Genomic DNA, 26,354 nt, shown 5'->3' on the forward strand with positions numbered 1-26,354 from the left:
CGACGGAATCAATTATTACATCCTCCTTTCCCCGTTTCCCTGGCTAGGCATCCCTTTGACGCTCACTCTAACTGTGTCAGTCTTGCGCAATGCCCGGTGCATAACATTCTACGATGATCCCTCGTCGTATTTTGCTCCCTCCTTTTGCTAGTCTTTATTTTTATGGAGCCTCGGATTTGCTGGCTACCTGGCCTGGTTGACGACCTCGACAACGGCCTGGGATTTAGAGGTGACATCGCTGCCGTAATCGACCTGAGGAAGACCCATCATGGTCAGGAGACGCGGGGTGCTAACCAACTCATTGACGGTGACGGCTCGGCCGCAGACATCGGCAAAGGATTCGGCGGCAGCGGCGGGACCGGTTGATAGACCTGGGATCCCCATGTTAGTGGGAAACAGTGCTCTCTCGGCATGGCCCGCGCGGGCGCGGTCAGCAGACAGGGCGGCGCGGGTGCGAGTGCGGGTGCGGGTGCGGGTGGTGGGTGGATTGATGCATTGCCTGCCGCCTTTTTTCTTCTCCTCCATGTGTTTGCTAGTGCTACGGGGCTGCTCTAACCAGATTGCTGCCGGATCTGCTCCGGGTGTTGCACGGGCTCGCCGTTCCGGATGTGGTCGAGCTCGGTCATGATATACCGGGACCTGCTGACAAAGTCCCAGACGTGAAAGAGCCCACGGTGGGGGTTCTCAGGGTTCCAGGCCGGGTGGGCCTCGATGGCTGTGATGAGCTCGGAGAGCCGTTCGATGATGGTGGCCCGGACTTCGGGGGAGGGAAGTTCAGCTGACATTTCGAACCGGGAGTTTGGGCACGATAGAAGAGTTGTTGAGGCAGGATTTAAGGGGAAAGTCCAGGTGAACCAGAACCGTTGTCGAGCGATGCTATAAGCAGACGGAGACAATCACTGGACGAAGGTAGCCGGATGTTAAGGGAGTTGATGGAAATCGAAGACGAAGAGAGAAGAAGGAAAAGAAGTGAAATTTTGGATGCTGAAGCTGGCTGAATTAGCAGTCACAAGGCAAGTTTCCTAATCTGTGACTTGTCGGTGAGGGTAAGCAAGGGTTTGGAACGCGTTGCCGCGTAGATGTGGCATGTTCCCATCGCACAGACTCGGCTGGACAACAAGCCACCGCCTTCGCTTTCAATTTAGGTTGCGTTTGCTAGGGGGGAACCGAGAACCCAGTGGGTCGAAATGGCGGGATTGGGCTGAATGGAGGGGTTCGAGGGGTTGATGGGGTCTCGATGGCTGGCCCAGAATCGAAGATCTGGCCCGATTCTGGAAGCTCAGTTGAGAAGTCGATATGACGAATCTCGGATATGGTTGCACAGATAATGTTGTTGCAACGACAATCAGCCAACCATGCCAGCCTTCGTCAAAACCCCACGGTCCCCGGGCCCCGGTGCAATAAGCAACACGATCTTCGTACTGTGAGCGCGACAAGACTAGGTTGGAATATATCTCGAACGAGGCAACGTGCCTAGTCCTGCCCTCGACGTCCTATTAGTATGCAAGCTCTCGGACTTTGGGTCGGAGACTGGGATCATGCAAAATGTCCGGTGAGAAAAATTATATCGGGCAGCCTGTGAGGCTGAAGCAGCGGAACAAAAGAAGTTGCTGCATAAAAGCTCGTCTCGCATTGCTGTTGTGGGTAAGGTGCTCGTGAGACGGCGCTATAATTGTGCTGAAGTCTGCGGCGAACTCAACCTAGCAGTCTCGAGAGAACTGGATCAGCGCCGACAGTGGTTAGGCCGGGACACTCGGATTCCGCGCAAGCGACCACAAGGCTATCAAGTTCGTGGTGAGGCAGATGACGGCGGCATCGGCACGCAAGGCGTCTGTAGACAGCGGTAGGACCGCGGGCGGCTAGTTGCGTGGCAACAAAAAGGGCGTGATAGCTTCGTTTTAGTGCCCAAAACAGACGTACGCGTTCCGTCAGTAGCCTTGTGCCCCTCTGCGCCACGGCAATGGTTGGGCGAGGCTGAAATCGAGATTGCTGCTCGACGCGTCCTAGACCGTGAAGGGTAATCACGTTGACCAATCATTGTTGAGGTTTGGGGTGTAGTCAGAGTCCCGAGGCCGTCCTGGTTTCCTGTCCGGGACTGCGATCAGCCGTAACCAGGGCTAACAACTGGAACTAGGGTCCATCAGACGACCGAAGGTGACCAAAGAAGTCATGTTGCAGATGCTCTGAGAGATCCGAGACACGACACAGTAGTCGAAGGAAGAAGAGCGACTGCGACAACAGCGACTGCGCTTGTCAGGGCCACGGGGATTGCCTGGGTTCGTCCCCGAGGGCGTTTCGGGGAGGGGATGTGCATAACGTAAGGCAGGGAAGGTACAAAGGGCGAGTGGTGTTGTTGGCGGAGGCAAAAGTAGCGCTGTCATGACGCACTGGATCTGAGAAACGAGGTGCATCTGAGTGGGCGCGGCAGCGAACAGGGCGACGAAAAATGCTGGACCCTGGGCTTGTACGGGCTGTCTGGGTGCGTGCATGGGCTAGCGTCGATGGCTGAACATAAGAGAACGGAGCGGGATCGTTTTCTGCAGTTGCGATCACTTCATCAGAGGCATCTTCGTCCGACTCAACGCAGAGGAAAAAACGCAGTCTCTGTGTGGGAATACGGGCCACGGCCCAAGTTGTTGTCTCCGGTTTCCCTGCTGGAGGAGAGGCGTCCGTCCAATACCGGGTACCGCCCAAGTCGCGGTACTTGTCAGCATGGATTGGGAGTGTCGACGGCGATGCTTGCTGATGTCAGGGTCCTGGGGCTTGCTCGCATCGAGATCTCTGGTTGCGGCCACACGAATTGGCAATGCCGAGAGTGGTAATCCGCCGTGGCTGCGAGATTACTGATTCTGCAGTTCGGTTGAAGTTGGCGAACGGGTATCCATCCCTTGCATTAGATCCGTCCTTCTTTATTACATATAGCAACAACGATGACAGCAATCACAAACCCAAGCCTGCCAGTTTGCTGCGTGTTATCCGCATTGAGATGTACTGACTGAGCTGCTGAAAAGGGCAAGCATCTTCTGTGCTCGAAGCTACGCTCTCCCACCCGCCTGACACTTCTTCGCCTTGCCAGCGAGATAGAGTCTAGTGGCTGCAACACCTCAGAAGCAGCCCGGGCAGCCAGCCGCACATCGGAGGCGGACCGCCGTCCGATACAAGTGTCTTACTGGACGTCCACGAAGTAGTCACGTGGCGTGAAGAGGACGTCTCACTCGATGGATGAGGTAAGCAGCTGCGTTACACTACCTGCCCTAGGTAGGCACCTTCACATAAAGGTACCTTAAGGTATGTGGGAGGAGGGGCTTCCACTGCTCAATGGCGTCATACAGTGTACCGTTGTGCTGGAATCCGACACTTGGAATCACGACTTCCTGGGGCAGCAAAGAGGCGAACAATCAACAAACCAGATGTGTACACGGACAAGTAGTGTAGAGCAGCAGTGCGGCAAGAGACAACATCGAAGGCGATGATCAGGAATGAAGAGACAGTTGCCGAGTTCAGTAATGTACGGTTCAACGTCCCAACCGTACTTGGGCGCTGTTCTCCACAAACCTTCCACTAACCTACCACATCCTGGGTTCCGCCCAGATGGCGGTAGCGTTCTGTTCAGAACAGTGCATCTCCACTGCAATCGCCCCGTTGCGACGGCACGGATTGGTTTAGTGGCTGACCCCAAACAGCAGTTGGTTCGTTCTTGTTACCAGCAATTGATCCGCCCGCCGTTGAGAGAAAATGCGAACAAGCACCTGAAGTCGTGCTAGCGCAGTGCAGCCAGCCGAACGACAAAAGTCAGTCCCCTCCATTCAGACCCGCGGTGTCGTCACAGCTAGCCCAGGATTCGTCTACTGACAACAGGCCGCTAAACCCTTATTCGCCTAGACGCAAGGGGCCCCGTCCAGGGCACTTGGAAAGCCCGCCCATGCGCCCTCGTCGCCTGCCGCCAGAACCTGGGAACTTTGAAGTACCGGTACTTGACAGCTACTTTTTTCTTGGACATCGACATGGGCCGCCGGGTCTGTTGCTGTCCGGGGGTGGCTCTCTTCTCTTCTTTCTCTCAATGTTGCGCGCGCGCGCGCGCTCCTCCCACTCATCCAGCAGCAGTGCAGATGTTCTTGGGTCTCGACTCGCATGTCCTTCGGCTGGCCTCTTGTCTCTGGGATTGGATTGGATGGCCACCGGCCTCGCTGGCCTGCTCATCTCTGAGTACCCCTGCTCCTGTTCTCTCTACCTACTCATGCTCCTGCTCGCAGGCCCCTGACCTACCCTTCTCGAATTTCATTGACCTCATTGCACGGCCACACCCTCCCAGAAACACCCCTCCAAATCCACTCAGACACCCAGCGGATTGGTAACAGGACGTTAAATGTATGACGCCTGCCTGCGAATCTATTCCATTGTTACTTCGCGCTTCAAACGTACTCTTCATATACTAGCCACGCCTACCCGGTACATGCATGCCAGCACTCCTCCAACATCTAGCTCCGGCCCTCGGTCAACTAGCTTCGCCGGCGCCCCTTCACCTGGCCGCTTTTGATCTCGTTCAGGCGCATCATGAGATCCGCTCGTTTCTGGAACCACTGCAGCTCTGATGATCTCGCATATATGACCCCTGGTCGCTATCCCCCCGTCACTTCCCTGCTGTTGGACCACTCATACGTCCAAGAGCTTACCGGAAAAACCACCACGAACAGTCGTCTGCTTCGGACGCTTGGCGACAGCACGCATAGAAACACCGAGAGTTTTCCACAAGAGAGACTCTAGAAGAAAGACACGGCAAGGGTCAACTTGGAAGTAGAGGCTACGAGACGAACCGAAACCCTCCCAGATACCCCCGAGACGAGTTGCCCGCGCCAGCGCCGTGCTGGAGGAGACGCTTCATGTCCTCCGACCAGCCCCGGGTCGTCGAGAGCAGACCATCGGCCTTGACGTCCAACCCGGTGCACGAAGCCGAGGACGAAAAGGACCATGGCACTGTTGAGCGCCCTCTGCTGGCCGATCAGGTTCGAGATGTTATTCGCTTGATTCAGTGCCGGAAGTGCTCGCGCCCGCTCCGAGAGCCCGTTACATTCCCTTGCGGCAGAAGCCTTTGCAGAGAATGCCTCCCCGAGACGCACGCCCGAGAAAACATATCATATCCAGCCACACCGGGCAGATTACAAGGCTTCGAATGTCCCTATCCCGGTTGTGGTCGCAACCATGCGGTGGGCGATTGTGGTGTCGACGTTATCCTCACCAAGGCAGTCAACAACTTCAAAGCAGAGATTGAGAAGGCAAGGATGGCGGAAACAGTCGCCGAAATTTCTTCACACATTGTCATACAACCACCAAATCATGGCGATAGCAACACGAAAGAGCAAGCCCATGAGACAACGTCGAGGGTCGTCCGTGGGGGCCCGCTGATCGCGGTTTACACACTTGCTGAAGGGGGCGATTTGGACTACAACTCTGACATTGCCTTTGCTGAAGTATCTTCCCATGGTGATGAGGCAGCTGCTCTAGACACTAAGACCTTCTCCAAAGTCAAGGAATCTGTCAGGACAGAAATGGACTGTCAGGTCTGTTATGCCTTGTTTTACGACCCCTTGACGACGGTCTGCGGCCATACCTTCTGTCGTTCATGCCTGCATCGGGTTTTGGACCACTCGTCATACTGCCCCATATGTCGGAGGGGCCTCTCTGTCAGTCCTTTACTGTACCGGGAATCTTGTCCGTCAAACGAACACCTCAAGACTATCATTCAAACCTTTTGGGCCGACGCAGTCCTCACTAGAGGCGATGCCTTGGCTGCCGAGGCATTGAACAGACATCGGGAATTTGACATCCCGATATTCGTTTGTACGCTTTCATTCCCCATGATGCCAACATTTCTCCATGTCTTTGAGCCACGATATCGACTCATGATTCGGCGAGCACTCGAAGGCGATCGAACCTTCGGCATGGTCCTTCCACAGCGGCCGCGCACGGCCAACGACACTCATTTCAAGGAGCAAGGTACCTTGCTGCGGATCGTGAATGCGGAATATTTTGCCGATGGCCGTAGTCTTATCGAAACAACTGGCATCTCTCGGTTCAGGATCACAAGACATGGTATATTGGACGGGTACCTGGTAGGGAAGATTGAGAGGATTGACGACATATCCATTGCGGAGGAGGAAGATCTGGAGGCGAGTGAAACCCAACTAGCTCTGGAAAGATATGAGAGCGCGAATACACATCAAAGCGAGGACTCGACGACAACGCCCTCTATTACAATCACACCCGAAGATCTTTCGAAGATGCCAACGAGCGAGCTACTGTCGTTTGGCGTGTCATTCGTTGAGAGAATGCGGCAACAAAGCGTGCCTTGGCTGGCACAACGGATGCTAGCAATCTATGGAGAATGTCCCAATGACCCGGCACTATTTCCTTGGTGGTTTGCCAGCATCTTGCCTGCTAAGGAGTACGAAAAGTACAAATTGCTCGGCACGAGGAGTGTCAGAGAGAGACTCAAGATCTGCTGCGGCTGGGTCTTGGAATGGGAGTCAAGTAGATGGTAAGTGTCCCTTGCCCAACTCAAGCTTTCCTTTGGCAGTCATCCCTGCTTTTGAGTTTGATCGCATCTTTTTAAACTTCACTTCGGTTCAAACTCCCCCACGGGGTTGAGGCTGAATTGGAGATGTCGCTGCCCCCGTTTGCTTGTTATCAGACAATGAAACAGACGGGCTAAGGTGCAGAATCTCTCAGGGGTGCCCTTATTGACGGCCGCTCAGGTCCCTCTCAGACTGCAGAATCTTCTGATGCTGGGGACTAGTCCAGCCAACGGTACTGCATGTCATACGCGAGTGGCCTAGGTGTTTTATGCCGGCCGGGGCCAAGGAAGCGACAGGGGCTTGCGGGCGCTCTCTGTGCCATGCCTCTTCAAGGAGAATATATATAGGAGGATGAACATGTTTTCGCATTTGCATGGTTGCATCGGTCATAAGCTAGGACACTTCAACGCATTACATCATGATACAGATACCAAAATTGGGCTATGCAAGTATGCTACTAGATAGCTATGTCTAATGCAAAGTCGAGGACCACTGCAATCTCGGTAGCGAATCATCGCTCTTCACATTGTTTTCACGTTGTTATGATGTGGCGCACGAAAGGCATCCGCAGTTTCCAGAAGTCAAGACAGGTTACATTTATCTGCCCTTTGAGAATGCCTCTAATAAGACATACCAGACAAGTATAGAACTCCTGCGTTGTTTGGTTCAATCATTACTTCAATACGAGCTCAAGTTTTTGTTTGATGGCATATGAGCCAGAGTTGGGCGGCATTCACAAATCTGGAGGCATTGGATATTATGTCCACGTACTTTGGGAGGCGAAATGACGTGCGGGATGGGAAAGAAACAGTGGCTGGCGCGTGAGTTACTCTTTCCCAACACTTCATCAGTCTGCTCTTTCATGCTACTTTAATCACTGTCTAGGTAGGTAGGTCACGTCGCTCTTACCTTTTCTGTCGAGAACTAATCAGCACCTTCCTGGCCGAGTGACAGACGAACTCTTTTTTCGTTTACCCATTGAAAAAAAGAAAAAAAGAAAAACATGCTACTACATACCACGCCTCTTCCCACCTAACCTCGACACTTCACACTCTGCACCTCACCACCACACGGTGCATCGTGTTCGCCCATAATGGCACCCAAACGCAAGCGCAAGGTCACAGCCAAGACAGTGACGGCCAAGTATACCAAGACCTCGCAAGCCGCCAAGGAACCTGCTGTGGCCTGCTCGATAGAGAAGGGTGTCGCCAGTAACTATCTCCAAGTATTGCCTGCAGAGGTACGTGTGAACCTCCGAAACTGGGACAAGACAGACTGACCCGACGTGCAGATCCGCCTGATGATCTACTCTTTGGCAGTAGTACAAGACGATCCCATTCGGCCTGTCCAAATCGAAGACAGATCCAACAAGTTCAAGACTGCTCCACTGCTGCCCAAATCGCGACAACAAGCAGTACGCACCTTTACCAGCTTGCTTCTAAGTAGTCGATTCTTTTATGACGAAATCTTAGCCCACCCGTTCTTCTACAAAGTAAGCCAATGCAGAGCTTGGCGTTGGCGCTATACTGACATGGTGTCAGGAAAACGAGTTCGCCTTTCCTTCAGTGACATCGTTACACATCTTCCTTTCGGCTCTGACGCCAGCTCGTCGCTCTTCGCTATGCCAAATACGCCTCGGCATCATTTCGTGGTGGGGGGTTTGCCTGAACGGAGAAAAGGCTGTATCACTGGCAGCAGATGTGTTGTCTCAATGTACCTCGTTGCAAAGTCTGAAGATCGACATCGGCATCACCACCGGCATCTTGTATCCGACGCCAGCGACATGGTTCGCAAACCGTCGACAATCGGGGCCTACTTCCTGCATGATCAGTCCCAATTCCAAGCCATGGGCTGCACTACGACGCATTAGGAACCTACGGCACTTTGACGTGTCATTGCGGTGCCGCTTCTGCGAAGATTCTCTTGTTGCTGGCTTGATATCGGGTCCTGTTATCTGCCAGAGCCATCAATTCCACAAGGACAGAAATAATCTGGAACAGGAGATACAACTTCTTCATGTCGCCTTCTTGGAGATAGCAAAAGATGTCTGCACAAAAAGTGCAGCGATCCCTGTGAGCGGGAGGCGGCTGGCAGAGGTCCTGGCCGCTTCAAGACTCGACTTTTATGGTGAAGATAGGGTCCGGCAAGATCTACAGGCCGGCATGGTATCCAGCAGGACTCGAGGACGGATGATGCGTCTGGAGACCGCAGGCTCTACTAATGGGGTTATACCCGGTGCCAAGTTTAACCCCAAATATCTTGAGGTGGATGAGTACCAGGGCGAGGAGGACCAGTAAGACGACAAGACAGAATGAGGACGAGGGTCAAGACGATGGTACTAAGAGAAATGATTGGGCAGTGCCGCAGATAGAGATAGGGATACCAGATGAATAACGACAGCCGTATCTGATACCAAAGGAGCCCTCAGGATCCGATGCCATTACGAATATGAACGAGGCAATGCTTCCATAGTGCCGTGTATGGAGATGGACTCTTTTAGCCAAACTCGAGGCAACTGCTCCATGAGGCACACTACCGGCTTCCAACACCGTCCTGAACCTCTGCCAAGATCCAGGTTTTTTCGCATTGCGTACTGCGAGGCCACCCACAAACTGTAAGAAACACACTTGGCCAAAGACGCCGACACTCCCAAGCAAAATAAAAGACCTGTCTCGTGGTGGTCACTGTATCCCAAAGAAGGCATCGTCGAACTTGCCGTGCTCCATCTCCGTCATATCGCCAAAGTACATATCATCGAAGGTGCTGCCGTCTCCACCGTCGCCGCCCATATTCATGTCGAGATCCATTCCATCGAGACTCGTGTTGCCATCGAGGTTGAAGAGGTCGTCCAAGTTTGTTGAGTCCTGCTTCTCCATTTTGCCTTCGGCAGGCTTCTCCTGGCCGGCTACCGCCGGTGTCGGCGCACTTGCTGCCGGCGCTGCTTGTGCTTTGGTGTCGGGTTTGACGTTGTTGGCATTGTCCGGCGGGAGCAGGTTGTCGAGGGACAGGAGATCGCCGCCCATCTCGCCAGAACCGAATGACATATCCATGGCGGCGTCTTGAGACTGGGTTTGGCCCTGAGAGTCGTTATTTGGCGGGGCAAGACTGAATGTCATGTCGGTGAAGTGGAACTCCGAGTTGCTTCCTTCCGCGCCGCTGCCGCCCGCGTCTCCTCCCAGGCCGAATAGATCGTCCATTGGGGCCTCGGGGGCGCCAGACTGCGGAGGCTGTGTGGCAATGGGTTCCGTCTTTACCTCGGGCTTCACGTCGCCCATGGGCGCCATCATAGCCGGAGGGGCCGGTGCCTGCTCCTGCTTGATTGCCTGCGCTGGCTCTACCGGCGGCTGGAAGCTGACGCCCATATCGGGAAAGGGGGCCATCGATGGAGCCGCGCTCGGCTCTGCGGGGACCCTATGCGGGCCCGAAGCTTGTGTGAGCTGAACCTTTTGGTCGGGAGACGGCTCCCTGGATGAGGAGTCGAGGTCGATGGCCATTGGTGACTTTGTCTGCGCATCGACCGGGGCCGGTTGTTGAATTGGTCGTCTTGCCTCCTGTATCCTGTCCAGATCCCTCTGCAGAGCTGCCTTTGCTCTGATCTGCCGCATTGGTCAGAGAAGACACATCCCGATTTGACCGAATAACGACTCACGATTTCGCTCTCCAGGTCATCTAGCTTCCAGTGGAAGCTTTCAATAATTTCCGGCATCTTTGTTTGGAGGGAAATGTGAGCCTGAAGCTGGTGCTTGCCATCCTTACCCCAGGCTTTCAATGCCTTTCCTGTTTGTACGAGCTATAAAGAAAAGGAGCAAAGTAAGCAGTAGTCCTTCCAATCAGTCCTGATAGGTGCAATTAACCGCGTCATTAATGAGCCCCTGAAGAGCCTCTGCAGAATCCATATCGGCCGGCTTCGAGGTGGCCATCTCAGTGGGATGTACCGGCCGAGCCCCGGCTTATGCGGCCAGGTATACAAAAGCTGTTCGAGCTGGTTGAAAGGGCGAGAAGGATGAAGGGTCTCGTGGAAATCGGCCTCGTCAGGACGAGATACGTTGACAAGTCGCTTCGATGCTTGAATTGATGCCTGAGTTGATGCCAAACCAAGGATTTTGGCACGCAGATGTGGACATGAAAATGGCGTCCTCAGTGAAGCCGTGTTCAACACAGTGACAGCCCGGGCCCCTAACCTGCTATGACAATGACTGAGAGTGAATGTGGTTGCTGCTGATCGCTGTAAGTGACACTGATTCGGCGGGTCATCAATGTTTGATGTCGTTTGAAGCTGTCTACTGCCAGCCTCCGACCACCCACTGGCGTGGATACGTACCGCACGCAGGGACAGAGAATAACGGAGAGGCCCGAGCAAACAAGGTGGGTCCAGAGCCGAGAGACTGTAGCCTCAGGCTCACAATGGCTGTAGGTCCGCGCAGTTGCGCTAACGCACCCGCTGTTGAGCTCTCTCAGCGCCAACCTATGGAAAAAGAAGTGACCCTGGCAGCACCCCGCGCACCCAACACGGCACGGGTGTGGACGCAGACGTGGGATGTTTAGGCGGGCAGGCGGGCAGTTGTACTGCGCGGACTTTCAACGCCTTGACGCCATAAGGTATCGACCGTACCTTACCTCAGACTGGTAGGTAGGTACCTTCCCTTTGGTAAGGCCCTGAAGGCACCTAGTTATGGGAGGTACCTTAGGCAAGCACCGTACCTCCGAAGGGCATTTCCCCTCGCCCGCTGTTTGGTTGTGTCTCTCGTCCCCCACACTTGCTTTCCATGCATCAGATCAAAATCTTGGGACGAAAGGCAATTGAAGGAAGGGGGGGGGCTTTCAGTCGACTTGAAACATGGAAATGCCATGTGGGAAGCTCGTGTCTTGGTTCCTAGAATCTGAGGCTAAGGGCCACCGGCTACGCTCATGTGAGGATCTCGGCCCATTTCAGCGTAACGGCGTGTTCCGACCTGTATCGTCTGCTTTTGCCCAGAAACGCTCTCTCCCGCATCCGTACCATGCAACTCGCTACAGAACGGCTAGTGTTAGAAGCATGAGCAGCCTCGCGCGGGGATGCTAGACCCCAAGGAGGGAAGCAATCTGCCTATCTAGCATACGCTCGATAAAAACCAATCAACTCGATGTCTTTCCGGGATGCAAAGAAGAGGTTCTCAGATGTCGTTGAGGGGGCCCGTTGTTGCGGATGGGTAGCGCCCCGGGAAGGTAACGGTAAACGGAGGTATGGGTAGCCCTATCGCCGACGCGATGCAGTGGATTAACTCAGCTGATGGTGTTCGTCCCATCCGTGCCGGGAGCCCTTCTCCCGGGAAATTGGTCGTGTCCTGCAACACAGTTTCGTAATCCAAACCCTCGGTCGTCGATGTCTCTTTCTTATGCAACATGGGCTTGCTGCGAATTTCCTCTAGTGGGAGGTGTCGTGAGGCTCAATGGCCACTAGAAGCATCTTGCAATCTCCTAACCCCATCTAAGGTAGTGCCAGCGGATCCCTTTCCTTCTTATATAAAGAGCCGTCTTTCTTGGACACTAGATGTCCAGCATCGCCATGCGGCTCCCAATTGTTCGTTACTCGATCGTAATGATTGTGGGGATGGACAAGGCAGTAGTGCGAGAAAAAGGTAAGTGATCGAGGTAGGACCAGGAATATCCCATCTTGACGGAATCGTTCGATTTTGTGAGGATTCCATCATTTCTGCACTAGTTGTTAAACCCCTTCCTATATCGACTTGTTTGCAGCCAATGTTGGATGCGGTGGCCGGGGCTTCCATTGACTCGAATATTGCTCGTCAGCTCACGCATTTCATGCCTCATTCGAGCTCATCTTATGGTGCTTCTTAGCGGTTGGCGTCCTCATCTAATGTGACGCGTTTGAGCCACCGCGAATAGCCGACCCCACATATACTATGCGATTCATGCTGTCTATATGCGTCGTCTTATGGCCACCCTCACGGTCTTCAGTACAGTGTGTCCCCGAGGAAGCCAGTTGATTATGGGCAAGCAAGTCGCCGTCGCCATCCCAAGCGGCGGGCTGTCGTTGACAGCTGTGCGGCGTGTCTTCATGCGATGCTGAAAGTTCCACATTGTCAGTGTCAGTCAGTGGCAGTGGGTGGCTTCATACCAGAGAAAGTCTAGTGTAGCGTTAGTCGCTTAGGCTGGATCTATCTGTTGCAGCAACACCCCTTTTTTGCTGCCATCCCATCTGCTCACGCCACAAGCCCTGACCTACCGGGAAGCTCGACCCAAGTGCCCTCGACATGCGGGGCTCGGCGTTGAGTGCGCGATACGACAAGTACAGTGTACTCAACGTCGGCGGCAAGCAACAAACAGACGAAGGAGGTAAAAAGCCCACGCCGCTGAGTGACCAACGACGGGCACCCGGGTTTAGGAGCACCACCCTGGGCTGACTGGGAATAGGGGACAGCTGTGTCCATTGGACAGGCTCGCAGGACAGGCAAATGCCTGGCACTGGGCTGGGCTGGACGAGACCTTCAACGGACCAATCTTGTCTTCTGGGGCCGGTGGTGGGGATTGAAGACCCGTCACATCCATATGCTGAAATCTGGAAGTGCGCTTAGAGGAGGTACCTATTGTTGGAGGAAGAGTGCAGCTGTACTCAGGTAAGTTAGGCAGGCACCCGGTAGGTAGGTAAGGTAGTACCTTGGACAGCAGGCAGGTAGGTGCCAGGTGTGATGCTGCGCGCGCTGGTGCTGCAGCACTCGATCCTCGTCCAATTGCACGTTGAGGAGGACAGGATATGCACCGGAGGCGCTGGGAATTCTGGCTGCACACTTTGCATCCTGCAGGGCTGCGTGGGCAAGCAAGTACTCATGTGAGGCCAGGTAGGTAAGGTGAGTATGTGTGCAGTGAGCTTCGTGGGCGAAGGAGGTACGGATACATAGGTAACGTAGGTATGGGTAGTATAGACAAGACGGGCAAGGCAATTTGGTGTTGGGTTGTTTAGTGCTCCAATCCTGGGATGATGAAAGTCCCCTCATTGCCCGCCTTCTTCTCCCTCTTTCCATACCTTATGCTCCCCTTCCCCTCCGCCAGCCAGCCCCCTCCCCATCGTAGAATCTCCTCTCCTCTCCTCCTCCTCCTCTTCCTCCCCTCCACGTCCACCAGCAACCTCCTCTCCCGTCTCTCTCCTCGGATCGGTTTTTGTCGTAATTCCCTTCAGGGGTTTCCAGTCCTCTTCTTTCCTGCCTGTTTCCTTGGTGCTCGTCTCCGCTCATCATTTCAAGTCGTCTAACACCACGTACGCCACAGCTGGAGCTACCACCCGCAGCAACGGCCGGTACAGCAAGCACACAGCACACAGCACAGTCCACTCAAAGTACTTTGGAGCTTCTCAATCTCGGCATCTCTCTTATCATTCGCCCTTCCCCTTGTCTCTCTATCCGCTTAAGCGTCTGCCTCTCTCTCTGTCTCTTGTCCTGTCACGTTGGGTCGACGTCCTTTTTAGCTGCCACTGCTCATCCCGTCTCCACGTCCACATTTTTTCCAAGAGACTTTCGGCTGCCTTCCACCTCCAAGCCAGAGTCAACTCACAAGTCGTTTGACCCAGACCGCCAAAAGCCTCGACCTCGACCTACCTTCTGGCACTGGGACGAGTCGACACGCCAACAACAACTCGACTCCTCGTCCTAATTGCCCCCACCTCTTTTCTCTCCCTCTCGCTCTTTTGGCCTTGTTGCTTTGCCTTGCGTTGGGGTTCTAGGGTCACGTCAGACATTCGGGGAACACTCTTCAGTACCAACACCACCACCACCACTCCCGCCCCTCCTTACGCCACTACCCAGCTACGAAAAATCGACCGCCTGCTTTTCGAAACGACGAGTTCGCTGCTTCGCTGTTCCAACCGTCAGATTGCGCAATAGACTGCTCCAGACTTCTGCTTCTTGAGGTTTCTGACTACTTGCCCTAATATTGCTATTGACCGTCAGTACACACGAAGTCGACGCTGCTCCAATCAATCTCTCGAGATCCAAATCGTCGCGCGATCGCATCCTAATACCGAACGAAGAGACAATGGCCGACAACGGTGTTCCCAACGCGGCGCAGTTGCCCCCTCCTCCTCAGCCGAACGCCGGTGCGCCAGGCTACGAGAATGGTCAGAACGGCCAGTCCAACCCGGCTCATATGCCGCCTCCGCCTCTGCACATTCCCCAGAACACCAACCCGATTCCGACTGCCGTCACATCGCCTCTTTCTGGCGTTGACAAGATCATGTCGCCTAGCAGTGCCGGGGGGTTCGGCCGCCGCGCAGCTCCCGAGCCTAACAAGCGGGCGCTGTACGTGGGAGGCCTGGACCAGCGTGTCACTGAGGACGTTTTGCGTCAAATCTTCGAGACGACGGGCCATGTTCAGAACGTCAAGATTATTCCCGACAAGAACGTGCGTATTTGATCCGTGTGTACACTGTGGGCGGAGATGCTGCTGGCTCCGATGAGTTTGGCGTCAGCTCTGGAAAAGCCTTCTGCTTCTCCTTGGCCCTTGTTGGAATATTTGCTGACTTTGCGCCAAAGGCAAAGGGCTACAACTATGGCTTCGTTGAGTACGATGACCCTGGTGCCGCTGAACGCGCCATGCAGACCCTGAACGGAAGACGTGTTCATCAATCCGTATGCATTGCCTAACCCCGCCATGCCACTCGGAAACTGACCAATTCAAAGGAAATCCGAGTCAACTGGGCATACCAGTCCAACACCTCCAGCAAGGAGGACACATCCAACCACTTCCACATCTTTGTTGGCGATCTTAGCAACGAGGTCAACGATGAGGTTTTGACGCAGGCATTTTCCGCCTTTGGTTCTGTCTCGGAGGCCCGTGTCATGTGGGATATGAAGACCGGACGATCTCGTGGATACGGTTTCGTGGCTTTCCGCGATCGACCTGATGCCGAGAAGGCTCTGAGCTCCATGGACGGTGAGTGGCTCGGCTCACGCGCCATCCGTTGCAACTGGGCAAACCAGAAGGGCCAGCCATCCATCGCACAGCAGCAAGCCATGCAGGCTATGGGCCTGACCCCCACGACGCCGTTTGGTCACCACCAGTTCCCGGCTCACGGCGTTGCCAGCTACGAGGTTGTTCTGGCCCAGACGCCGTCGTGGCAGACGACCTGCTATGTCGGTAACCTGACCCCCTATACCACCCCCAATGATGTCGTCCCGCTTTTCCAAAATTTCGGCTATGTCGTCGAGTCTCGTTTCCAGGCCGACCGCGGGTTTGCCTTCATCAAGATGGACAGTCACGAGAGCGCGGCCATGGCCATTTGCCAAATGAACGGCTATAATGTTAATGGACGTCCTCTGAAGTGCAGTGTAAGCTTGGATCACCCCAAATCGAATTGGAGAAGCAGCATTGACGTTCTTTTGTGAAGTGGGGCAAGGACAAGACTCCCAACCCTCAAAGCGCTGGCTTTGACCCCTCCCAGCAGGCCTACAGCCCGCAGAGTGCTTCCGGACCAGGCTACCCCGGCACCCCGACGGCATACTTCCCTCAGTATGGTGGTATGTGCTCGAACTCGGACTAAAGCTCGCGCATCGGTTGGAACTAACAACATTCTCATTCAGGTCAGTACGGCGGTCAGCATGGCAACTTTGCCGGCCCGACTGCTCAGTCCCCGGCCGGTTACGGAGCGCAGCCGATGGGATACGGCGGACCCCAGAGCGCAGGAGGCTACGGTCGTGGTCAACAGCCACCCAATGCCCAGTGGCCCCAGGGTCCTCAGGGACAGAACTTCAACAACGGCTTCGCCGGATACCAGGGCTAGATGTTCGAAACGGCCTTGGTGGAAAGCCAGAGCGTATCGCCTTGCGTGTTGGCTGAAACGAGCACATCTCTCTGTCTCTCATGCTTGCGCGCATACACAGCGATTGCCGGGATTTAGGGGTATCTTTGAGGAGTTCTTGATGTTTCTGGTGGCAGAAATGGCATGACCAACACATCTCCCATGTTTTCCAAAAAAATCATTTCTTGCCAAGGCGTCTCTCTATCTCTCTGTCTCTCCTTTCATCTGCGATGAGGGACATGTGTCGGTTTCTCTTGTGTGAGCACTGGGAGTGCGATGGGGCCATCATGTGCATTTTCCGGAATGCTCTTTACTACGTCTTCGTATTTTCCTTCTACGGCCTTAAGTGATTCCCACAAAGTCACAGATATTTCTTCTTCTTTCCTTACGCGGTCATTTTCTCTCAACCTGTCGGGGTAAGAGGCAGACTCGATATGCTGTTCCGTTGACATAAAAGTTTGCTACTTTCTGTTCTCTCATGGATACCTCTTCAGCATGACGGATCTGTTGGATTGACGAGCTTATGACACAACTTTCTATTCTTATCTTTTCTTATGGACCCAAAAACATTTCATTCTCACTCATGCGTGTGTGGTCCCAGTTACTTGGATCACGCTCCGGCCCCCTCCCCTCCCCCTTTTAGATATGTACGAACCAGAATCAGACTGGAGAAGAGAGGAGAGGTGCAGATTGGGGTTGCTGCGATGTTTGTGTTGGTTAGGAAGTATGGAAGGCGACAAGCGATTAGCGAGTTCGGAGTGTGACGGGATGGAGAAAAGGTTTGAAACAACGAGAGAAGAAATTAAAGAAGAACATTGCAAGACATTCGCCGGATCTCAAGGCGGGCTAGCGATTGATGTTGGAGTGCATGGTGAGATTTACATGAGAGCATTTGGATTGGTTGAGTGGATGGTGCAACGTCCGAATGTTGCCTTTCAGCGCGAGGGACGCGAAAACTTGCCACAGATGCTGTTTGGAGCCAACTGAATGCCGCAGAGACTCCCCGTATGTTGGAATCTAATCATCGTGGCACACCGATATCCTGGATAAAAGACAGCCACCCAAATCTAGCCTACCCATTCCTTCCCGGAGAACCCTGCGAATGACGACACAAATGGGCAGGGGAAGAAAAAAAAGAAGAAAAAAAAAACCCAGTGAGAGAGACGCTGACCAGCAGTTCCGAGAATGACATGTCGTCATCTGCAAGGCCATCACTCCTGCCAGTTCCGCTGATGTGTTTTTGATGTACAGCCCTCTAGCAGATATCTTGAGAAGAAAATAAAGCAGATATAGATATGCGCTTTTATCTGATGCCCACTGAGTCAAAGGGGTTCTTGAGGAGTCGTTGTGATGTTGTATCTACTGCTGTTGCCCATGTCATAAAAGTTACCCCCAGCCCACCTTCTACCTTGCCAGTCAGGTAAAGTAGCGAGCCAGGCGAGGGTCAGACAGCTTACGTAGGTACTGCAGTAGCGCAGAGCTGCGGCCCACCTGCAGGAGCTTCTGTCTTTTTGGGACGACTCGGCTTTGAATTTTTCCTTGATTCTTGGCTGGGAGGTTGAGTGACAAGGAGCTTGAATGACATTAGGGGCGAAATGATGGCCGTGATGATCGGCTCGCTCTGAGACCGTCAATTGCTCCATGTACGGGCACCGCATTCCGCAGTCATCAGAACTCTGGGAGGTTGTCGCTCTTCGCTTGAAGGGAAGGTACATCGCCATGTGGGGGCATACCTATCTTCTTTTGGTGGCACGCAGAGCAAATTTGGAGGAAGGGCGACAACATCTGCAGCGACGGGGGACTGATGAAGAATCGGTGCGGCCCTTGCTTGTGATATCTCACTACCTTCCGTGCTTCCTTACCTTACCAAGGTCTGCTGTGGACAAAACAAACAAAAGACTCATCTTGTTCAACCCTGCTCTGGCTTCTAAACAGCGGCAGGCTTTCTGACCAAGAGAGAGCCAAGGACCAAGATTGGTCTCTTGGAGCAGCAGGGTTCTTAGCAGACGTCTCAGCTTTCCATTCGAAATGGCAGTATCCGTTTCCTTGCGCTGGGAGCGGATATTCGGAACGTTTGGCACGTCGGGCTGGGCTGGGCTCGGCTTAAGGTAGCTAAAGCAAACCCACATTCGAGTGCTTGAGGTGCTCTGAGCGGCGCGCAAACACATAAGGGACACACTAAGTGCCATTGGATCAGATGCACATCAGTCAATCGTTGTTTCCAGGCCAGACTGGACCCACGTTGTCGGCGCCGTCGTCGTCGCAAAGTCACAGCTAATGAACGTGTCCTCTTCTGAACTGCAAACGCCAGAAGAGACCAAAGGCTACTTTTCAGCTTTCTTCATACCCATGGATTGAAATGCTTCCGTGATGGTGTAGAAGATGGGAAGCTTCCCAGCATCCTGTCCACTCCTCTCCTCCGCGCACCGGCCAACCTGTCCACAACCGGTAGGGAACATGGAAACCCAATCCGAACCTGACGTACCTTTACCCGCGCGGATTTTGGCGCTGCTGCAAACCTCATTGGCCTTGACTTCCAGTATGGCCCGCGAGTGTCCCCGACGCTGCTGCTTCATCGACTCGCGAACCCCACGTACACTTCACACTCGACACCCTTGTTAAAGCCCGCCCACCCGCTTGCTTCGTCTCCAATTCACCACCTCACCTTGGGCATTTGCGCATTGCTGGATGGCCTTTGGAAAGTATCATGAGTTGTCTGACATAGGGAGCTTGACGAGCAGCCGTGTTTGGGCGTCCATCTGCTGGCGTCCACTGCCAGACACGGGCAGTAAGGGCGGGCCCTTGTAATCAGTGTGTGTAAGGTAGCTTAAGGTCAAGCAAAACAACGCTCGCTGCTCCCGTCAGTTGGCATTGTCTGTCGCACAGCGGCAACTGGCCGTGTTCCCCGTCTCTGCGCTGTCCTGCCTGCTGCTTTAATTGCTTGTCGCCTCCATTGTGTTGAGGCTTGCTGTCTCTCTCCCTCTCCCGCTCACACACACATTCTCTCTCTACCTCTCCACAACCAGTCGGTGCTTGTCCACACTGGTTGCGACTGTATTGCTACGGCCGCTCTGTTTTGCAGTGATCATCGTGGCCCGCGGATGCTCGCATCGCATCCTTTCTCTCCCACCACATCCATCACTACCCCCTCCCCCTCCCCCCATTTCACGGCCTTGATGTCAGCTCCTCGTGCTCCTCCACCACCACCACACCACAGCCCCGTCGTCAATCTACGTGGTCCTCCTCCATCTTCCGCAAGCACGTCGGTTTCTCTGTCGCCTTCACGATCACCTTCGTTTCGCAAATCTTGAGACGGGTTTATCACTAAAAGTTCCTCAGAAGAATACTACCGCCAACCTCCTGCTTCAAACTTTATTCCCACGACGAGAGTTTGGGCTGACACAGCCCAATTTCCCCCGAATCTTGTCCTCAGGGCTCGACTGCGGCGACTGCCACGCTCCGGGCTTGGTTTGCATCAGTCTTCGAGCCTGAGCTTGAGCCCGACCACCACGTCCTGCCGCCCGCCTGCTTAGTGCCTTACTCCGAGGTGCTGCGACAAACCCGCCGTCGTCCCCCATCCTCACTATTCCACCCGCCCGCGGCCTTGCCCGCGGCGCAACTCATCGTACCGCATTTCACTGCGCTGAGCAGTCCCCAGCAATAACAGCACACACACATACGCATACACACGCACACGCACATCAGACGCCACACAAGACAGGCCACCCATCCACGACGGCATTGTCCTGGGAGCCTTACATACTTACCTACCTTGCCGGGTCTTGACCAAAGCGACTCGCACTACTGCGTACCTGCGACCTGCCCTCCCAACCTTACCATTCCCAGCGCAGCCAGTCCAGCCCGGCCCCATTTGTCCGCCTAACGCGTGCAGTCAGAAGCCAGCGACGACATCAGCTCAATTACCCGGCCCCGGTCTTCTTCCTTCTCACATCACCGACGACCGCGCATTCGCCCATCTTTCAATCCAACCGATTTCGGTCGACCGTAACGCTCCCTTTCCTCCGAGTCAACATCGTTCCCCCGCCGCCATGGACTCCCAGTGGCAGCAGGGCTATGCCGACTCGGCCGGCTCTGCGAGGAGATACAACGGCACTGGCGCCCAGATGCCCAGGGGAGACTACAACGGACAGCAGGTTCCCCAGGGCCAGCCTCCTGCCGGCTTCAAGTACGATCAATATCAGAGCCCTGGAGGTATCTCTTCTCACACTGCCAGCGCTGCCACCTCCCCCATGTCCACTCCCCAGATGCGCGACGGGAACGGCGACATCCCTATGCACGATGTGCAAGACTCATACGCTGGAATGAAGTACCCGATGAGACCTCATCATCAGTCCCATCTCTCAGGCAGTCGGTCTTCCACTCTGTATTCGTCCCAGGAGCCCTCAGCTGCTGCCCAACGGTATTCGCCAATGGAGGCCCTGTCCCCCACCTCGCCTTACGCGCCCAAGTCCGCACAGAGTCAGTTCGCATCACCTCCGGGACAACGACAGTCCCCGACGAGACAATCCGACTATCTCCCACAGAGCCCCCATTATGGTAGTCGCCAGCAGGGACAGCAGGTCCCCCCCATGTCTCCCTATGCCTCGGGCCATGAGAATTATCCGTCTTCCACTGTCGCCGCCCTCGACAGTGCTTTTGCCGCCGACCCCAAATCACCGCGACGCCCGATTCCTCAGCGAGGACCTGCTCCCGAATTCAGACCATGCAGAGGGCCGACAGACCTTCGGCCAAAGGTCAGCTCGCAGCCTCCTTTCCGCCGCGCCAACCCGGAAGGCGGATTTATCAGTGTAAGCACAAATACCCCGCGATTGCACCACAACCGAACCTTGTTAACCCACTCTGCCAGCCCCTGCAAGCGCTCACGGTGCACCTGCCTGCCACTTACAGGATATGCAACCCGAATTTCAAATACGAATCCTCGCGTAACCCCCGTCGGGTCCTAACGAAGCCAAGCAAGGGCGTGAAGAACGACGGATACGACAACGAAGACAGCGACTACATCCTCTATGTGAACGACATACTGGGCTCTGAAGAAGCTGGTCACAAGTGCGTTTGCAATGAAAAGTGAACGGATACGCGCCGTTTGGATAGTACTGACATGGGACACAGGAATCGGTACCTTATCCTGGATGTTTTGGGCCAGGGCACTTTCGGCCAAGTCGTGAAGTGTCAAAATCTCAAGACTCAAGAGGTTGTGGCTGTAAAAGTCATCAAGAACCGCACAGCATACTTCAACCAAAGTATGATGGAAGTGTCTGTTCTGGATCTGGTGAGACAATTCCGTCGAACTTGACGTGACCCTAGCGCTGACGTTTATTTCCCAGCTCAACACCAAGCTCGACAAGAACGATGACCACCACCTTCTGCGACTCAAGGACACTTTCATTCATCGCCAACACTTGTGTCTGGTGTTCGAGCTTCTCAGTGTCAACTTGTACGAGCTGATTAAGCAAAACCAGTTCCGAGGTCTAAGCACAACTCTCGTCCGCGTTTTTGCCCAACAGCTCCTGAACGGCCTGGCACTGCTGAACAAAGCCCGTCTCATCCACTGCGACCTCAAGCCGGAGAATATTTTGCTCAAGAATCTCGAGAGCCCCATCATCAAGATTATCGATTTCGGATCCGCATGTGACGAACGCCAAACAGTCTACACCTACATCCAGTCGCGTTTCTACAGATCTCCAGAGGTTCTGCTGGGACTTCCCTACTCCTCTGCCATCGACATGTGGTCACTTGGCTGCATCGTTGTAGAGCTGTTTTTGGGACTTCCTCTATTCCCCGGCTCCTCCGAGTACAACCAAGTTTCCCGTATCGTAGACATGCTTGGAAACCCACCGAACTGGATGATCGAGATGGGCAAGCAAGCTGGCGAGTTTTTTGAAAAAAGGCAGGACGAGTTTGGTCGACGAACGTATCAACTGAAGAGCATGGAGCAGTACGCCAGGGAACACTCAACAAAGGAGCAGCCTAGCAAGAAGTACTTCCAGGCGAACACTCTCCCGGAGATCATCAAGTCCTACCCCATGCCGCGCAAGAACATGAAGCAAAGCGAGATCGACAGAGGTGAGCCAGACTAGTTTGGGCAGCCTACGTACAAATACTGACGTTGAGCACAGAAATGAACAATAGAATCGCCTTCATTGACTTTGTCAGGGGTCTATTGAACATTAACCCTCTGGAGCGTTGGTCGCCGCAGCAAGCCAAGCTGCACCCGTTTATTACCCAGCAAAAATTCACTGGGCCATTTGTACCGCCGATGAACCTGAAGTCTAGTTCTCTGAATAGGTCTCCGGCACCAGGGACTCAACAGCAGCAACAGGCTGAGGCTTTGAGCAAGCAAAGGGCACAGGCGGCTCAGGCACAGGCGAATTCCGCCGCACAAGGAGCTTATGCCTCAATGGCTGCACAATACCAGCAGCCGGGACACTCCCAAGGCACCCCGATGTACGCGAACAACATGTACTCTCCAAGTAACGCCCACGCAACTCAACCACCGCCATATGGTGCGCAACAAGGCGGGTATGCGCAGATGCCGATGGCTCAAGCGCCGCAGCAAATGCCACCCGGTCCTTACGGCAATGTTTCCCAGCAGCCCGGTCTCTACCCCCAAACGGGAATGCGGCCCCCTCGTCAACGTGCTTCCACCATGGAGCAGCAGCAGAGTGGTATCCCCATGGCCATTCAGCGTGTGGCTAGTCATCTTGACCCGAGCCAACCCATCCGACTGCAACCCAGTCCAGCGTACTACCCCCCTCCTGCTGACGGAGCTATGGCTGGTATGGACAACACACCTGGTCGGGCAGGCAGACGCGGGAGCCGGGCCCAACAAGGTGGAAGAGGTAATCGGGACTTCATCCGCAACCTTGAGGAGCGAACATTGGAGGAGGGCTTTATGGGTAACCAAAATCCATGGCACTGATTTCGGTTAGATGACAGCCGCACAATCACCTCAAATCTGCGTCTCGATGTCGCCACGAGCGACACCGACATTGACTTGTCGGAAGTGGTCTGCGAGATTAAGAGTCTTCACACTAGGAAAGCCCTGAAATTGACGTGTCCTAGTGCGATGATCTGGTCAGTGTAGAACAAGCCCTGGTCTGCGAGATGGAAGCTGGAATGACGTATGATACCCAAGAGCCTTGAGAACCAACTTGCGGGCTGTCGTTGTCGTATAAGGCCTGTATGCATGGAGGGAGTTGTTGAGAGGCGGGCGTAGCGACATGAGCTGGGATGGGCAATGACACGCAATGCACGGGAGCTTTGATGGGATGATGCACGTGTAGGGAAACGAAAGGCAGGGGCGTTGGGTCGTTAAAGGAAGCGTCTTGCCTGCGGGGAGGCGGACGGCCTCGACGACACTTGAGAGAAGGTTCCTACCTAACAACCTCCACCGTCCTAGGTTCGCACGGGTGTCGGGTACGGCAGGTTGGCTTTTACTCTTGTTGTTTTACTAATGCGGAAGCGATGCCAAAGCCAGCCGCGATGGCGTCTTGACATGATTTGCCACCTGTGTCCTTTCAATACAATGCTGTAAGCGAAGATGGCGCTTGATGGGTCGAAGTGAAGATCATAGGTCAAGGTACCCAGTGAGACGATGTGAACCGGCCTCAGCTTGAATTCCCGGTGGCGGTAGCAATCACGCTGGTCAGCGGTGAGTAGTGCCTTCTGTGTCCACATCTGCACACTATCAAAATTACTATAGCGGTTACTATTACAAGGGAAGGGAAGAGTATGACCCGAGCGCCTTCCAGATTGTTGCTATGAACGCTTCTGCTGTCTTCGAACGCTCTTCCGACACCTCTTCAACCCACTGCCACTACTTGAGTAGCTGTTCGACATCTCTCCATTTCTCCATCTCGTCATCTCTTCAACTCCAACAGCTTTCAACCACAGCTTCACCTTCTTCTTCTTGGCTCCTAGCAATAATAATCTGTAAGCAAATTTCATTCATCGACAAGCTCGTTTAGGACTTCAGGTCTAGCATGGATCACCCGCTTCTACAAAGGAACAAAACATACGGGGATGGCAGTTCGCAGGCCCCCGAACGTAGCCACGCAAGCTCAGTTTCCTCCAGTGACTGTTCTAGTGACCGTCGTTCTTGGCGTAGATGGTGGCCGTCTATCATCTCTGCCAAGCCCAGGATATTCGGTAAACGCAAAGAGTGTGAAAGGGACGGCGAGCCTTCCACGTTTTGCCCTAGTGCTCCGAAGCACGCTGAAGGATGGAGTGCAACTGTCAAGTACAGAGGAAAGGGCATACAAGGTACCATCGCGCTCTACGCCTTGCTCAGTATTGCCCGCATCTAACGCACGCTTTTCGGCAGGAAACAAGGCGGTCAAAAAACGACGAAGCTTGGGCGATGTGATCGACACTCACCTTCATCTGCACAATGGCCTCAGAAGGTATAAATCTCGAAACGAACTCCGAGTCGACGAAGAGCCTAGTGACTGCGAGGTTCAGGTCCCGCACTGTCCGGCCCCCCAACCTCTGGTCATCAAGCCGTCTGGGTCGTTGGACCTCGAGTTTGTCAGCCACTCCACGGCTTTGAGTCCCAAGGAAATCCTGCACAAGACGAGTCAAGTTGATTCTTCAGGGGCAGAAAAAGCCGTACATTGCATGGCAAAGACGCCACATGTACGTCATCGGGAGAATAACCAGAAAACGAAGCCGGATCGTGTTCGAGAGGCATCGGCCTTACAGCGATCAGAGATGACATTGGCGTCCATGGCTTTCCTTCCGGAAAACCCGTCAGAGGAGCAGTGCAATCCTCTCAAACGGGAGACGGATGGCGCTGTGGCTAGCGAACGTAACGACAAGACAGACTCAATGAGCACCGAGCCAGTCATCGTCGTTAAGAAGATCACACTCCATGAACTCGGTCAGGGACTGCCTACCAGTGCGAGCGAGTTGATCAAGCCCTCTGACGGGCTTTTAGATGGTCTCGCGGGGGAATTGCAAGCTGTGCCCGTTGAGTCCAAAGACGACAAAACAGCCACAACATCAAATCCAATAGATCGGCTTAACGTTGCCGCTTCTACTGCTTCGCTTCCCACTGGCACTGCGGAAGAGGATACAGCTGGTGTTCTCACACCAATCGGGGCAGACAGACCAACGGATCACCACTGGGAATATAGCATTGACACAAAGACAGGGCAAGTGTGCTTCGAGAGAGTCCCGGGCCCACCCAAACCTTGGGTTATCTCCAAGGAGCCCGTATTAAACATGACCGCTACCGGGCTGCCTGACCCTGGATCGAAAGACGCGCAGGCCTGGGATGAATACAACAAGAAGCTGAGAGAAAAGAAAGGGCTGGTCACTGTCCCGCATGCATCTCCACTTCGCATCACGGCTTCAACCCAACTTTCCAGAAAATCAAGCATCCATAAACAGCAGGGCCGATTGCGAACCACGCATCCTCGCCATCCGCCAAAGTGGCGTGCGGACGAAGAGACAGAACTCTTCCGTGGATTTATCGAGCCGGTGGAAACCTCGTCGAGCGCTGCCAACGTGACAATGTCTGACAACGGAAACTAGGAGAGCCAACCCTTCAGCAAGTCGCCGGGGCGCCCCGTGATGAGCACTTGAAGGCAGACCACAAGATCGGGATCACCGTCCTGATGCAGCTAAACGATTGAAAACGGGGATTGGGTATTTTGTACACCGCAAGAGAGGCAGATATGGGACAGAGACGCAAATATTGTTTGCTGAAGACGGGAATGACACACCACACATGCACGACTATTGCTTTCAAAGGGAAATGCTGCGACCGTCGCGTTGTAGATTAGTTGAGTCAGAAGACTAGACGTTTCAAGATTATACGATTAGCTGCAACGCCAGGTGCAAAGTCCAAGCAACGAAAACAAACATTGGCTTGAAAGAAAAGCAACGGAAGCCACCGACAACGTCCCTGTTGTTTGGCTTGCCCCAAGAAGCTCTGGCCCCCTTGCGATGAGACTGCCTATTTTCCTGTG

General features: G+C 54.2%; 5 protein-coding genes and 1 pseudogene across 6 annotated transcripts; 4 read left to right on the plus strand and 2 right to left on the minus strand.

Moving 5' to 3' along the window:
• Positions 1–183: 183 nt before the first annotated feature.
• Positions 184–785, minus strand: GCG54_00006196 (annotated as a pseudogene). Its single transcript has one exon. A coding segment is annotated over exon 1 (602 nt).
• Positions 786–4,880: 4,095 nt separating this feature from the next.
• On the plus strand, positions 4,881–6,539 carry GCG54_00006197 (LON peptidase N-terminal domain and RING finger protein 1; the record flags this gene model as incomplete). The annotated part of the gene is made up of 1 exon (XM_045406208.1): positions 4,881–6,539. One exon carries the CDS (start codon positions 4,881–4,883, stop codon positions 6,537–6,539), a length of 1,659 nt encoding a protein of 552 aa, XP_045265591.1.
• A 1,126-nt stretch (positions 6,540–7,665) lies between these two features.
• GCG54_00006198 (uncharacterized protein) lies at positions 7,666–8,869 on the plus strand (the record flags this gene model as incomplete). The annotated part of the gene is made up of 3 exons (XM_045406209.1): positions 7,666–7,812; positions 7,864–8,064; positions 8,114–8,869. The coding sequence occupies 3 exons, from the start codon at positions 7,666–7,668 to the stop codon at positions 8,867–8,869; spliced, it is 1,104 nt and encodes a 367-aa protein (XP_045265592.1).
• Positions 8,870–9,253: 384 nt separating this feature from the next.
• On the minus strand, positions 9,254–10,278 carry GCG54_00006199 (uncharacterized protein; the record flags this gene model as incomplete). The annotated part of the gene is made up of 2 exons (XM_045406210.1): positions 9,254–10,168; positions 10,222–10,278. The coding sequence occupies 2 exons, from the start codon at positions 10,276–10,278 to the stop codon at positions 9,254–9,256; spliced, it is 972 nt and encodes a 323-aa protein (XP_045265593.1).
• Positions 10,279–14,600: 4,322 nt separating this feature from the next.
• Positions 14,601–16,344, plus strand: GCG54_00006200 (Oligouridylate-binding protein 1; the record flags this gene model as incomplete). The annotated part of the gene is made up of 5 exons (XM_045406211.1): positions 14,601–14,966; positions 15,023–15,193; positions 15,245–15,892; positions 15,952–16,081; positions 16,145–16,344. The coding sequence occupies 5 exons, from the start codon at positions 14,601–14,603 to the stop codon at positions 16,342–16,344; spliced, it is 1,515 nt and encodes a 504-aa protein (XP_045265594.1).
• Positions 16,345–20,411: 4,067 nt separating this feature from the next.
• Positions 20,412–25,917, plus strand: GCG54_00006201 (Dual specificity protein kinase YAK1; the record flags this gene model as incomplete). The annotated part of the gene is made up of 6 exons (XM_045406212.1): positions 20,412–21,170; positions 21,230–21,429; positions 21,493–21,652; positions 21,708–22,446; positions 22,500–23,279; positions 25,205–25,917. The coding sequence occupies 6 exons, from the start codon at positions 20,412–20,414 to the stop codon at positions 25,915–25,917; spliced, it is 3,351 nt and encodes a 1,116-aa protein (XP_045265595.1).
• Between the last annotated feature and the right edge of the window lie 437 nt (positions 25,918–26,354).

Source organism: Colletotrichum gloeosporioides, assembly GCF_011800055.1.
Source record: "Colletotrichum gloeosporioides strain Lc1 chromosome Unknown consensus_36, whole genome shotgun sequence".
In the NCBI taxonomy this organism is placed as follows: domain Eukaryota; kingdom Fungi; phylum Ascomycota; class Sordariomycetes; order Glomerellales; family Glomerellaceae; genus Colletotrichum; species Colletotrichum gloeosporioides.